This window comes from Ostrea edulis, chromosome 3, assembly GCF_947568905.1.
Source record: "Ostrea edulis chromosome 3, xbOstEdul1.1, whole genome shotgun sequence".
In the NCBI taxonomy this organism is placed as follows: Eukaryota; Metazoa; Mollusca; class Bivalvia; order Ostreida; family Ostreidae; genus Ostrea; species Ostrea edulis.
In genome coordinates, this window is record NC_079166.1 from 54,261,988 (window position 1) to 54,276,127 (window position 14,140).

Here is a 14,140-nt window from a genome sequence, read left to right on the forward strand (position 1 = left end):
AATCAATTACCAAAGAAATATCTGTGTTGTCTACTTTTTAAAGATGTCAGACATACAAACAAAAATTGACATCAACATCAGAAAAGCGCACATATTCATTAACGAGCATGATATATATATATATATATATATATATATATATATATATAAGCACTGAAAAGGCCACGACACTGTTGGTTATTTAAAACTCAAATTTTCGACGCAACCCGCGTCTTTATCAAGAGACATATATTACATAAACAAATAACACACAAAAACGACAAGTATCGATAAACTACATTGGTGAGAAGAGTGATACACTATTGTACTGAGTGATAAAAATGGTGGTGGTTACGTTGTAAAGCGTGTTTACTGACTATGGTTTAGAACTCTAAACCATAGTCAGTAAACACGCTTTACAACGTAACCACCACCATTTTTATCACTCAGTACAATAGTGTATCACTCTTCTCACCAATGTAGTTTATCGATACTTGTCGTTTTTGTGTGTTATTTGTTTATGTAATATATGTCTCTTGATAAAGACGCGGGTTGCGTCGAAAATTTGAGTTTTAAATAACCAACAGTGTCGTGGCCTTTTCAGTGCTTTTATAAATTTCTTTACTGGCCTTGTATCTTCTCAGATCCGACACTTTAAGAAAGTACGGTGTTGTTTTTGTGCTTATATATATATATATATATATATATATATATATATATATAATGGTTAAAATGACAAAATTTTAATTTCAGCAGGTTCAAAACACACTGATAACCGATTATTTATAGAAAATGTAAACCTTTTCAATATCAAACGGTTTACCAGATTTTTTGTTATACCCAAGAAATAAAATTCTTCCAAAGATAAATTTTTATCATGCACACATTTAAATGAAATAAAGATTTTACAAAACCCTATGACATCACATGAGGATGAAAACTATCTTAAGCAATAGAAACACTCAATTTCATGCCTAATTTCTCATTACATTGTTACTTCTTTAGCTAGTTATAAGTCTGAAGCAATGTTGAGTTTGTTATGCTACCATAAACACTAACTTGATTTCCAAGGAAAAAAAGTAAGTAACAATTAAATTGAACAGCGAACGTATACGATAATTGGATGCATTTGCAGCTTACATGTTTGCTATTATAGTTAAATATGAGGATTGTACTAGGATCATTACTCATGATATTATATGTTATAGTTCGTGCATAACAAATCATTTGTATAAGTTAGTGATGTCTCAGCGTGGAATAACTTTCGGTGTTCTATGTTTGATGCAAAAGTCTAGTTTTATGTTTGCATATTTAGAGTTTAAAAGATAATATTATTTGTCTTTGTAAGGATCATCATTACATTACAGTTGTATTTTAAGCGGACTTGGCTTTAATTACATATTTTAATAATCCAACTTTTGCTCCAAATTCCCTTCCAAAAGTCGCAATTCTTCAAAATCATGTTTCAGTTTTAAACAGATTTGATAATATCCTATTCAATGGGATAAATAGATATGAGTTACAGCACCTATATTTGATTTTAAAACGTCACAAAAACCCTTAGAAACAGAGATGCATTGCTAGATTCAATAAATGTTCTACCAAGCCCCAATCTTTACTCATCACGGAAATATTAACTACATTGAAAGCGAAACTTCAGATATATTGTACCACAACACATGCGAGAAGCGTGGATTCTTAAAAATCCCAAAGAACTTTCAGTGAATTTGAAATCACAAATCTTGTCCCAAATTAACAGTATCAAAGCATATTACTTTTCAACAATTTGCACGGACATTCCTTACGATGAAATAAAAAACCCATCATTGACACCTGCGTTTGCAATAAGAATGGAACACTGAAATATATATATATATATATATATATATATATATATATATATATATATATTGTGATCAGTCATTCAAATTTTTTAAACACAACCCTGATTTTATATGCAAGTACTCTGAAGTTGATATTAAAAGATGACAATATATAAGTCTTCCAACAGTCCCATGTGCATGAATTGTGCTCCTTTATTAGCCGACTTTTTGTATATTTTTCAATTCTTTGATCATTTCTGGTTTAATAACCACAAAAGGATAGATGGTACGTTATTAAACGCCACTCTGATTCCACGCACAAGTACTCTTAAGTTGAAATAAAAAATATGCCGGAGTTCCTCATTGACAATATCTTCGTGATCTTTGGTGATCAGGTCTTCCAACAGTCTGTTGTGATTTCCATGGGGACGAATTATGCTCCTTTGTTAGCTGATCTATTTTTATATGCCTGTCATTATGTTATTGTGCTGTCAGTGCGTCTGTCTGTCTGTCTGGCTGTTCATCCGTTCGAGCTCATATTTTCCGGATATTTTTCCATAACGGATGCATGTACGACTTTGAAATTTGGTCATAATTTCTCCCTCAACAGTTGTAAGAATAGATTTGTATTTCTGCTGGATTGGTGCACCTTGACCTACTTTAGGGCTATAAGTAGGTCAAATAGTTTTCCAGACTTTTCGTTACAGATACAGATATTGCCCTGAAATTTAGTCACAAGCTTCCTCTTGATGAAATGCAAATTTAGTTTGCATTTCAGCTGGATTGATTTGTCCGCCCGTGATCTACATTTGAACTAAACGTAGATCAAAAATTTTTACGGCCTTTCTTCAGTATGCATAAAGATCTTGGTCTGAAATTTAGTCACAGACTTCCTCTTGGAGAAATACATTTTCCGTTTGCATTCCAGCTGGATTGATCTGTCCCTGACCTACTTTCGGGCTAAATTGGTCAAACACTTCTGACACTTCTTAATTACGAATACAGATATTGGCCTGAAAATTTGACACAGACTTCCTCTAAGAGGAATACATGTTCAATTTGCATTTCAGCTAGATTGGTCTGTCCTTGACTTACATTCGGGCTAAAATAGGTCAAACAGTTTACGGACACAAATATTGCTCTGGAATTTAGCACAGGCTTCCTCTTGGAGGAATACAAGTTCAGTTTGCATCTCAGGTGGATTGGTCGCCTTTGACCTATTTTGGACTTTTTGTTACGGATACAGATATTGCCCTGAAATTTAGTCACAAGCTTCCTCTCGGAGAAATACAACTGCATTTAGCATTTCAGCTGTATTGGGTGCACCATGACCTACTTTAGGGGTAGGAGTAGGTCAAACCGTTTTTCAGATTTGTTTTCGGTATTGTCACAGGTATTGTCCTCAAATTTTCCAAAACCTCCTTCTCAGAGAAATACATAATCAGTTCACATTTCAACTCAAATGATGCATCACGACCTACTTTAGGGTTAAAAGTAGATCAAATGGTTTCTTGGACTTTTTCTCATAATAGATATAGATATTGCACTGACATTTTGTGACAACCTCCCTCCTAGGGAAACACATTAGTTTACATGTCAGATGGATTGGTGCACCATGACCCACTTTAAGGCTTTTCTTTTCAAAACATGTGGGGATCAATTCAGAGTGCATAATATGCTTTCTGGTTGATTTCACCGTCGCCAACTTCCCTAATCCATAATCAACTGTATAGGGTGTTTATATTTCTCGACTGATTCGATACGCAAAAGCTTGTTCTACATATGATCAATTCCTAAATTGAGGCAAGCTACTGACAAATAATTTGATATTACAAGGGTTTTAACCTTCTCGTTTGAAGTCAGCATTTCTCAAATTCTGTAACGTTAGAATGATCTAATTTGCAAATACAAGATATCACTGGATCGAATGCTGTTTGACGTGTTTCATACCAAATGTAATGTCGTTCTTCACATACTGATTTTGTCTATGGATAACTCCGTTTACCTGTTGAACATAGAAAACTTATGGTGGATATGATCGGTCAACAGGTGATGCTTACTCTTCTTAGGGACCTGATCCCACATCTGGAGTGTCCAGGGCTCTGTGTTTGCCCTTTTATCAATGTTGAGAACCTATTATATGTAAATCCATGCTTTATGACTGCAATGTATCTGTGTTTGTAAGGGTGTTTGAGTAATTTTGGAACCCAGAAGAAGACATCACTTGTTCTGACTCAATATTTAGATAAATCAGAGACGTTTTATCTATTAACAATATTCATTTTCATAAATGTATATGTCGGTTCGGTATATCCCAGTGAACTCGAAATATACCACTGAGTCTTTTATATGTTTCTCTTATTTGGATATTTTATTGAACATTATTAACGGCAAACTGACACCTCAACTTTACGACAAACAGGGTGACTACAGCTTCTCCATCGTAAACTTCTTATATTTATGAAACAATATTCCATTATCACTTGCAGATAAGCTACTGACAAATACTTTAATGTTACAGGGGTCTCAACATTCTCGTTTGAAGTCAGCATTTTGCAACTTCTATGGTCGTTATATTATGATTTCCTTTGCAAATATTACCTGTTGATAGGTTGAATGCTGTCTGACTGTTTCTTACCAATGTTAGACCATTCTTTATATATTAATTGTGACTAAGGATTACTGCTATTACCTGATCAAAATGGCGGGTGTGACCGGTCAAGAGGGGATATTTACTCCTCTTAGGCACCTAATCCCACCACTGGTATGCTCAGAGGTCCATGTTTGCCCGACTTTTAATTTTGTATTCTTTATGGAATTATGAGATTGGTCATTGTTAGTTATCTTCACTTTTCATGCTAATACGTACCGATGAAATCGAGATTTTAAAGTTTTATCTGATCACGATTTAGTACGGATATTTGTATTATTTTTCTTGTTGAAATTGTGTAACAGAAACATAAATGATTCAACATCAGGAGGTTTGACCGGCAATCGAACTTGAAACCACTGCAAAGCTACAATGTAGTTGTTTTAGCACCAATATATCCAAACCGCTGTCCAATATTCATCAACCATGTCACCACTACCATCACAATCAATCTGTCGAAGTAACACCTTTCTAGAATTCATATTGGTTTTCTTGAATTATTTTATGAAAGACTATTTGTTTATCATCAGTCATGTGACATCGGGAATCCTCAGAATTTGATTTTGGTTTTTCATGTACTGAGCAATTAATATTTCTTGAAGTTAAAATGATATTTCAATACCAAAAGTGATAGACGGATATACTTGATTTTGAGATAAATTAATAAAAATGAGCTTTTGTGCTGTATTTGTCAATGAACATTGAAGAAAATGAGGAAAATCTATTAGAATTTTTTTTCTTAAATTTTCAATCAAATAGAATAAGTCTTGATTCTCTAGAGATTTTTAGGCAGAGACTATAGCCAACTTTTTTAAATTAGCAAAATAGATTGACTAAGAATATTTGTATTTTGATAATTCGATAAATGCCGTAAATAAAAAGCCCCATTTGCGACATCCCACTGGAGTTAACAACGAATCACTAAAAACACAACAACTAAATCCCAAGTGCAAATTATCTTCAAGCTATATTGATACATTCAAAATGTGTTTCCGATATATCTCTGATGTGTTTTTAAATGCTTATTTGTTTATCAACATTGTAGACTGGAATTGTTTGCTTCAAAGAAGTGATACGACATTTACAACGCATCGATCGAGAACTTAAAGCTATGTAAGTTTTATTGTTGAACAATATTTTGTAATGAAGCAAACATGGTGCATCGTATGGATAGAGTTAGAGACACTGCTTGTATTGTTTCATTTTCCAATCTTCTGGCTCTGGTACACAAATAAATTTTAATACGAGGTTCGCGATAAATTCCCTCAAAAGACTAAAGCGTCACATGGCAATTTAAAAGTGTAAATTGAATTGAACTGCAATTATTAGTGAAGTATTAAATGAATATACACTTTACAATGTAATGCAGATGGCTTTCATAGTTCATGAAAATAAGATGTTTTACAATTAAGAATTTTGGTTTAACAAGGTATCAGTCCCATAAATCCCTCAAATAATTTTCGTCATTGAATTCGTGAAATAAGTTTAATGGAGTAAATGAACAACCTCGCAAGCGCGGGCATATAAATAAATGTATATAATAAATATAAATCCGCCAAAGCATATCTGCCACTGTACTTGTTTTGCTATTTCAGGGTTGTTTATCGAAAAGGAAAGTAGATTTTAAATTAATTTCAGATAAATATTTATCAAGTAAAATTCAATTATAGCTTATGAACTTCAAGTCATATATAAAACAATATTAAAGGTGCAAGCTGTATCTCCGGATCAAGCGTTTCGGAGTTTTGAACATTTCCATACGACTGAAAAAACTAAAGTCACGGATTTAAGAAACAAACATGCATATTTTTCAGTCAGCAATTATCAAAACGTAATTCTTCTGAAAGATCAAAATGAAGCATTGGTAACAAAACCATTATTTACGGATTTACCTCATATCGTATTGTTTCAAGTTGTCATTAGAAAACTTGCACTGGTTTAGATGAGCCAAAGCGTGTCCACCACTTTACTCTCTTCTTTTGCTATTTCGGGATAGTTTATAGAAAACGAAAGTAGGTTTTAATTAATTTCATGATAATTACAAATCAACTGAAATTCAATCATAGCTTGCAGACTTCACTTCCTATGTAACACAATATCAAAGGTGCAAGCAATAACTCTGGAGCAAGCGTTTCGGAGGTAATTGGCAAACTTTATATGTATAAATTGGGGATAACGAATTCTTCATAAGTAAATAAATGTGTAGAAAATTGCATTTGTGAAAAAGCCCACGGTATACATTAGTCCTCTAAAATCAGATATAATGATAACACAGACGGATCATCGTGCATATCACTTTAACAATCGAAGATTAATAAATCCTGAGGTACAATGTTCATTAATTCATTAAGCTATTATAAAGGCGCTCCTCTCAAAGCACCTTAGACATTTTGAAATCAAAATCTTTCAATGAACTAAAATGTTACGTAAATGTTTGAAGACTGGATGTTTCTGATTTTCTACAGGACACAGAAAACAAAGACTAGAATTACGTTAACAGTCGAGATTTGCTCGGATGTCTTAAAAACAACACTTCTGCGATGTTCAAAACGAAAATTCCCCGCCTTTGCAATAGCAGCCATTGCGACATACTTGACATCAGCGTCACTTTTTGAAAAAAGCATGGGAACTAAAACGCCTGGAGAAGAAACCAAATATACGGAGAGCTTTTGGGGAAGTTTTTCCCTGATCAAAACCTGGGTTCAAGCATATGCATTTGACGAACTATTCGACCACTTAACGGTAGGGCCTTTTTAAAAGTACACACACACACACACACACACACACACACACACACACACATATACACAAGCAGGCGAGAGAGAGAGAGAGAGAGAGAGAGAGAGAGAGAGAGAGAGAGAGAGAGAGAGAGAGAAATAGCAATGAACTCTTAAATGAACATAACTCCCCTAAGTGAAGAAATATTTGATATAAAGCACAGAAAATTTCACTTTATTTGAACTCATGACCTGCGGAACCAAATCTGAGCAGCATGTAACCAGCGCGCTAGACCGCTCGACCATCTAGGCAAGAATATATATATATATATATATATATATATATATATATATATATATATATTTATATCACTGCTTGAAAAAAGGCTTTACAAAACTTTACTGGACTTGTAAATTTCATTAAAGGTGATTCAAATGCAAGTTCATATTTTGTATTTACTTAAAGTAAATATGTAAAGTTCATCTTTACATTGTCTTTACAGAAAGTAAATCTTTAAAGGTCATCTGTATATTACCTTTACTAGACGTAAATTTGTAAAGGTCATGTTTGTTTATAAACTTTACGGAAAGACAACCTTTACTAGTACTAAAATACAATTATTTATGTACTTAGGTTCTATCATAATAAACCATATAACGGGTATTTTCTGCAGTTGTCCATTTTTTTGGATAGAGAAAATCCACAAAAATTATCGCACTTTCTCTCTCTAAAGAGATAGAAATGTAATAAAACCGCAGAATAAATCCTGCTACCTTTTCTGGATCGAATCGCAAATTTCCATCCGTAGGAAATGTTCCTTATACGATATGTTTAGGGTAGGGCTATGCGCAATTTCACACACAGACATATATATCCTTGTGTATACACACATGCCTTCATTTGGTAGATCAGCATTTTCATATCTATTTATCCACTTTTTCAATCTCGTCATATTGATACTAAGGTATGAGCTTCAAATTATTCCACAGTAAAAACCAAGAACCCATGGGCCACATCACTCATCTGAGTCACCTTGGCCCATATCTGAAGACTTTCCATTTATATTTGCATGTAAAACCTTAGTCCCTATTGTGGCCCCAACCTACCCCTGGAGGCCATGATTTTCACAAACTTGAATCTGCACATGTCAGGAAGCTTTCATGTAAATGTTAACTTCTTTGGCCCAATGGTTCTTGAGAAGAAGATTTTCTCTATATATTTCTATTCAAACCTTTGATCCCCTATTATGGCCCCAACTTATCCCCGGAAGCCATGATTTGAACAAACTTGAATCTGTACTATGTCAGGAAGCTTTCATGTAAATTTTCACTTTCCAGGACCAGTAGTTTTTGAGAATATTTTTAAAGATTTTCCCTATATATTTGTATGGAAAACTTTGATTCCCCTTTGTGGCCCCATCCAACCCCCGGGGGCCATGATTTTAACAAATCTGCACTATGTCAGGAAGCTTTTGTGTAAATCTCAGCTCTTCTGGCTCATTGGTTCTTGAGAAGAAGATCTTTAAAGTCTCTTGATTACAAAGCTACACATGAAGTATCAAATCAATCGAGCAAACAATATGACCTGTAGATGTCTACAAGATCAGTGTTTGACATACACTCGCCCACTATATCCCCTCTCGCAATGAATTGTGAGGGGATAACTATGAACTAGATTTCACACCATGTTTACATAGATAACATCACTTTCATCCTATCCACCTATTTCAATTTCCGATACACCAGTGTTATAATTTACTTGCGCATCTTCAATTCAGTTAATATTTCTAAATTGAACACATAATTCACACACCCATTTCATGTCTATTATTTGAACATAGTATACATTTACTTTACACCAATTTCATGTCAATTATTTGAACATTGTATATTTACTTAGTACATATATTCAATAACACAACAAAATTCAAAATGGAGAAACAACATAACAAAGATTAATTCATGCTTTTTGTGACAATTACAAAAATTAGCAGGAAATTTTTAAACTTTAATACTAAATTTGAATATGGATTATACAAATACCAGGTAAACTTTGTTTTAAAAAAAAAATAGAAATAATATTTGAACATTGCAGCTTTGGAAGATAAAATAACAAAACCGCACTGCATGAAAAAGTGTGCCAATAATGAACATAATCATGAAGGTGGACACGTTATGTTAAAAATGTAAAAAAAAAAAAAAAAAAAAAAAAAAAAAAAAAAAATTATGAATATGTATCAACATGTATATTGGATAAATTTAATGTGTTTATGTGTCAAGCTTCACACTTGAACAAGTGTGTACTGACTTCACAAAGCGGTATTCTGTATTTGGTGAAGAAGTGGCTGTGTCAATACCGTGTGTTTTATGTGTCAAGCTTCACACTTGAACAAATATGTGCTGACTTCACAAAGTGGTATGGTGTATTTGGTGACGAAGTGGCTATGTGGATACCATGTGCTTTATGTGTCAAGCTTCACACTTGAACAAATGTGTGCTGACTTCACAAAGCGGTATCATGCATTTGGTGATGAAGTGGCTGTGTCAATACCATGTGCTCTATGTGTCAAGCTTCACACTTGAAAAAGTGTGTGCTGACTTCACAAAGCGATATTGTGTATTTATTGATGAAATGGCTGTGTCAATATCATATACTCTATGTGTCAAGCTTCACACTTGAAAAAGTGTGTGCTGACTTCACAAAGCGGTATTGTGTATTTGGTGATGAAGTGGCTGTGTCAATACCATGTGCTCTATGTGTCAAGCTTCACACTTGAAAAAGTGTGTGCTGACTTCACAAAGCGGTATCATGTACATGATGCCGTGATAAAGTCAAAACAGTGCCTTACGTTAAGTAAATGAATCGCGTTTGTGAATATATGTTGTCCTTGCCCGAAACATTTATGCATATTTTTTCTAGACTGCCAACTGTGTTTCCAACAATACAGGAATCCATAAACATAATATCACATAATGTATGCATAGCAAAAATACATATCATTGTAACGGTCTAGTGGTTCGATCACTGGATCGTGAATTTATTTTATGAGATTACTGTTGTTGTAAATATAATTTAACAGACTCAACAGAAACAATTGTTAAATGTCGAGTATATCAGAATATGTCAGATGATCATTCGCGATGAACTTCACATGAACATACATTAGTGCTTCACTTCACAAAAAACAAGTGTTCTGAAAAATTGTCTAGTGTCTTACAAAAAGGTACAATGTAGTGCTAATGTGACTTAATTTAAGTTCCGTATTTCCTATAATGCATTGTTTTTTCAAAAACTAGGTATTTCGTCAATAATCATCTCCAAGGCAACTCTTATCCAAAGCTTCTGCTATCAAGTATCTCCAATGTGAGTTCTGGTACGCATCTTCTGAGGGCATTGGTTGCTGAAAAATATATAACATACATTAATGATCAATGGTATACATTTTTCAACATAAATCTTCAATTTTGTGAAATAAGACACCACATTACAATTATCTTCTAATAAACAAGTTGTCCAACATTATAATATACAACGACCAGATATTTAGATTTTCCTAAAAGCATTCACTGATCTGAGAAATTCACTAGTCCATAACTTTAAGGTAGACCATCCATAACTGATCTGTTTTGTATCTAATAAATGGATGGTGGGATTTTTCTTACCTTTGTATCATTTTGAAGGGTTGGTAAAATCAAAATATTCTACCACAGGATTTTTCAAAATTTTGATTACTAACCGATAAATCACGCCTTAAAAGTTTACATTGAAGTCTGTGGGAAAAGCATATTTCATTCAAATAATTTATAATACGATTTGACTTTCATCCAGATATTTTGGTAAAAAGTTCCACAAACTTACTCTTTTATCAAAATATGATTTCAAATTAATAGTTTACCACAGAAATATTTAGAAAATCTGGGGTTTTTCCCCTTCTTATTTTCTAAAGGGCAGATAACTGTTCAAGAAAAAAATTTAAGTAAAAAAAAAATCAACTTCTAATCTTTAACTAGTCCGAGAATTTCGTTAAATTCACTTTCATAAAACACATTCAATTTGCTTTCAATCATTAAAAGTACACGCTTCCTTCCAAAATGTTTTTATTGTTATACTTTTAAAATATTTTTTTCTGCTTGATACTGCTGGTCTGATGGACTGTTGGAGGCAAATGGAGGGTGCAAATTAACTAATCCATCCCATAAACTTCAGATCCCAGACCTTGGACCACTGTATTTTAACCCCATGACATATATAATACGAACCATAAATCATTTATGGAGCATTATCAATATACACAAATTAGAATTAACATTTGAGGACTGGACTGTAAAATGTGTGTATTGCAGAGAATACAGTGTGCATCTGAAATATGATACTTAGTTCTTACCCATTTCAAAATGACAACTCTGCCAGTGTCCACACCATCTTCTTCTTGGATCAGATGCTTTCTCTTACTCACTAGTTTGCGAGTCTAAGGACTGACGGGCCATAATGCATGTATGATCTCTGGCACTGCTATAAGACAGCACCTGTTTACTTGATAATTTCCATTTTACTGAGGACATTATGATAAAAGTAAACATACAACTTCATATGACTGTAAAATGTAAATCATCAATTCTTTTCACCCGACCACAATGTATCTATTGTAAAGATGATGATCTGTGAGCTATTCTCCCAACTGTTGGGCACATGATGTACATTGTATATTGGCTACTCGCTTGGATGTCATTTACCAATTTTGTTTCAGCCATTTGCACAACCGTCGTGTACTTATTTCATATGAGTGTGGCTACATACACAACAGTCGTACACTTCTTCCAAACTGGCTGTCTTCACGACTATGACCAAACCATAATAAATAAAATTACTACCTATATGTATATCAGGTGGTCATGTAACAGTACTATACATATATAATACATATCACCAGTCAAGTTCACTGCCATGCCATGTCCATGATCAGCTGATGATAGGAGACCATAAGTGACTATTCTAAAGTTTAAGTAATACATTGGTGTCGTTAATATATATGTACTAATATATATTAGCTCGCGCTGCCCATCGCATTTGTCGCATTTTGCGATTTTTCAGGAAAAAATGGGACAGAAATTCCGGAAATGCGACACGGACATTTCGTATTTTAGAAATCGCGACGCCATCTTGGATTTCAGCTGTTGGCATCCAAACAGCCTCAGGGCTGTTTTACCTGTGCAGAATGTGGATACCCTGCCGCATGGGAATAATAGACGTAGGGGTGTCTTGTTTATTTAGCAGTTTACACAAGACAAAAGGTTGATCCTCTGTGTGCAGGTAGGTGTGAATGAAATGAACTTTACACGTGCGAGTTGCCTACATATCATAATGAAAATAGAAATAAAATATTCTGTGTAGCTTACTGGGGAGGTACCTGTTTTAGACTGGGAGGAATAAAAAGCGTGTGACTATGCCCACAAGCTAGTTAATGGAAGATACTTATCAATAATTTGTTTTTATTTGTCAATAAAAACATATAAAATTTAAAATACAAAAACAATTTCATCTAGAAAATTAAATTATTGAATGTTCAGCTACGTTTTCTAATCCATTTGACGGTAGTATAGTTTAAAAATGGGGGAATGTTGGGGAAATTGTATCATTCTTTAGGTCTTTGGCTTGATCTATATGGAAAATGGCCATGAGGAAACGCAAAATTGTAGGTTTTTCTGACATTGCTATGCTGTCATCGTTTGACTTCACATCATCTTAAGCCATTTAAAAATTTATTTCAGACTTCCCGAGTTCCCTTCTCTACAACACGATGATATTTACTAAAGGACTGCCTTGCCATTCAAGATTTCAAGATGAAAACAGGATTCTTCAGTGGATTCTTTGAAGAATGTGATATTGTGAAACTATGATGATGTGTTATGTATTACATTAATTAAATTAATCTTCAGTATCTTTGTCATCAGTGACTTTTTATAGACTGCAAATTCAATGTTAATGATGAGTATTATATGTCATTTGCACTACTAACATGATTAATAAACATATAGAAACTCTTTATTGTCTTTATTCAATGTAGCCAGTTATAGGCTATGGAATACCCCCTATTTTTTTCCCAGCTGGTATGAAATAGAATTGAATCAACTTAGCCAACAACAATATATAAAAATAAACCATGATTGTGCTGCAATGTCATCTAGACTGACTGATAAGCAATCTGCTAAAATTCAATATCATATAGTGATTTATGATAAAAGCTGAACAAAGCTATGTTCTAAGAATAATCATAATATATATGATATGTAGTATATGCCCTCTTGAATAATATACATGACATATAGATAAATATAGATAAACAGTATGAGTCGATGCACGCGCGCCAGGTTGCGACACCAAATTTTGGTCCAGTGTGAGCCCTGTAATAAATAAAAATGTCATCACCCTTGCCGCGTTTTTTAAAAGTGTGACTCACCTCTCAGGGAGCCTCACTACCTGCAACTTTGAAAATTTAGATCCGCCCTTGATGAAATAACCACACATTAGGTTGATGCAAGTTGGCACTCAGTCACAAGTCACAGAAACATTGAGCCCACTACACGTCTCAGACTCTCTAGGCACTGAGTGTGTACACTGTTTACATCTAGCACCAATCGTTCAATGCAAGTAGGCCATATACAAGTTCGGCATAGCCTGGGCCACATGCTCATGATCCTGGGGTCAGTATTTCCCTTTATCTACAGGCCTACAAATGCAATCAGTTAGATTGTGAAGCAATATGACCCAAATGATCTGAAGCTTCATATCAAAGAATAAAAAGTAGCATCATGGAATAGCAAGTTATTGTACTTACTTTTCTCCCTTTGAGTTTGTTCTCCCATTTTGGCGGATTATCTTGTTTACATCCCCATGATGCATTTCGGTTCGGCAATCACATTCATTCCTTTGGTAATTCGGTTTATTATTTCATTATTCAATTTAATTCAAT

At 33.9% G+C, this 14,140-nt stretch overlaps 1 protein-coding gene across 1 annotated transcript in view; it reads left to right on the forward strand.

The window, feature by feature from the left end:
- The window catches only part of LOC125677586 (E3 ubiquitin-protein ligase rnf213-alpha-like), a 148,342-nt gene that overhangs the window by 12,655 nt on the left and 121,547 nt on the right, over window positions 1-14,140 (forward strand). The window contains exons 11-12 of the mRNA XM_056158152.1: window positions 5,498-5,565; window positions 6,918-7,194. Of these exons, the coding sequence (XP_056014127.1) occupies window positions 5,498-5,565; window positions 6,918-7,194 (345 nt within the window). The remainder of the gene's footprint in view (window positions 1-5,497; window positions 5,566-6,917; window positions 7,195-14,140) is intronic.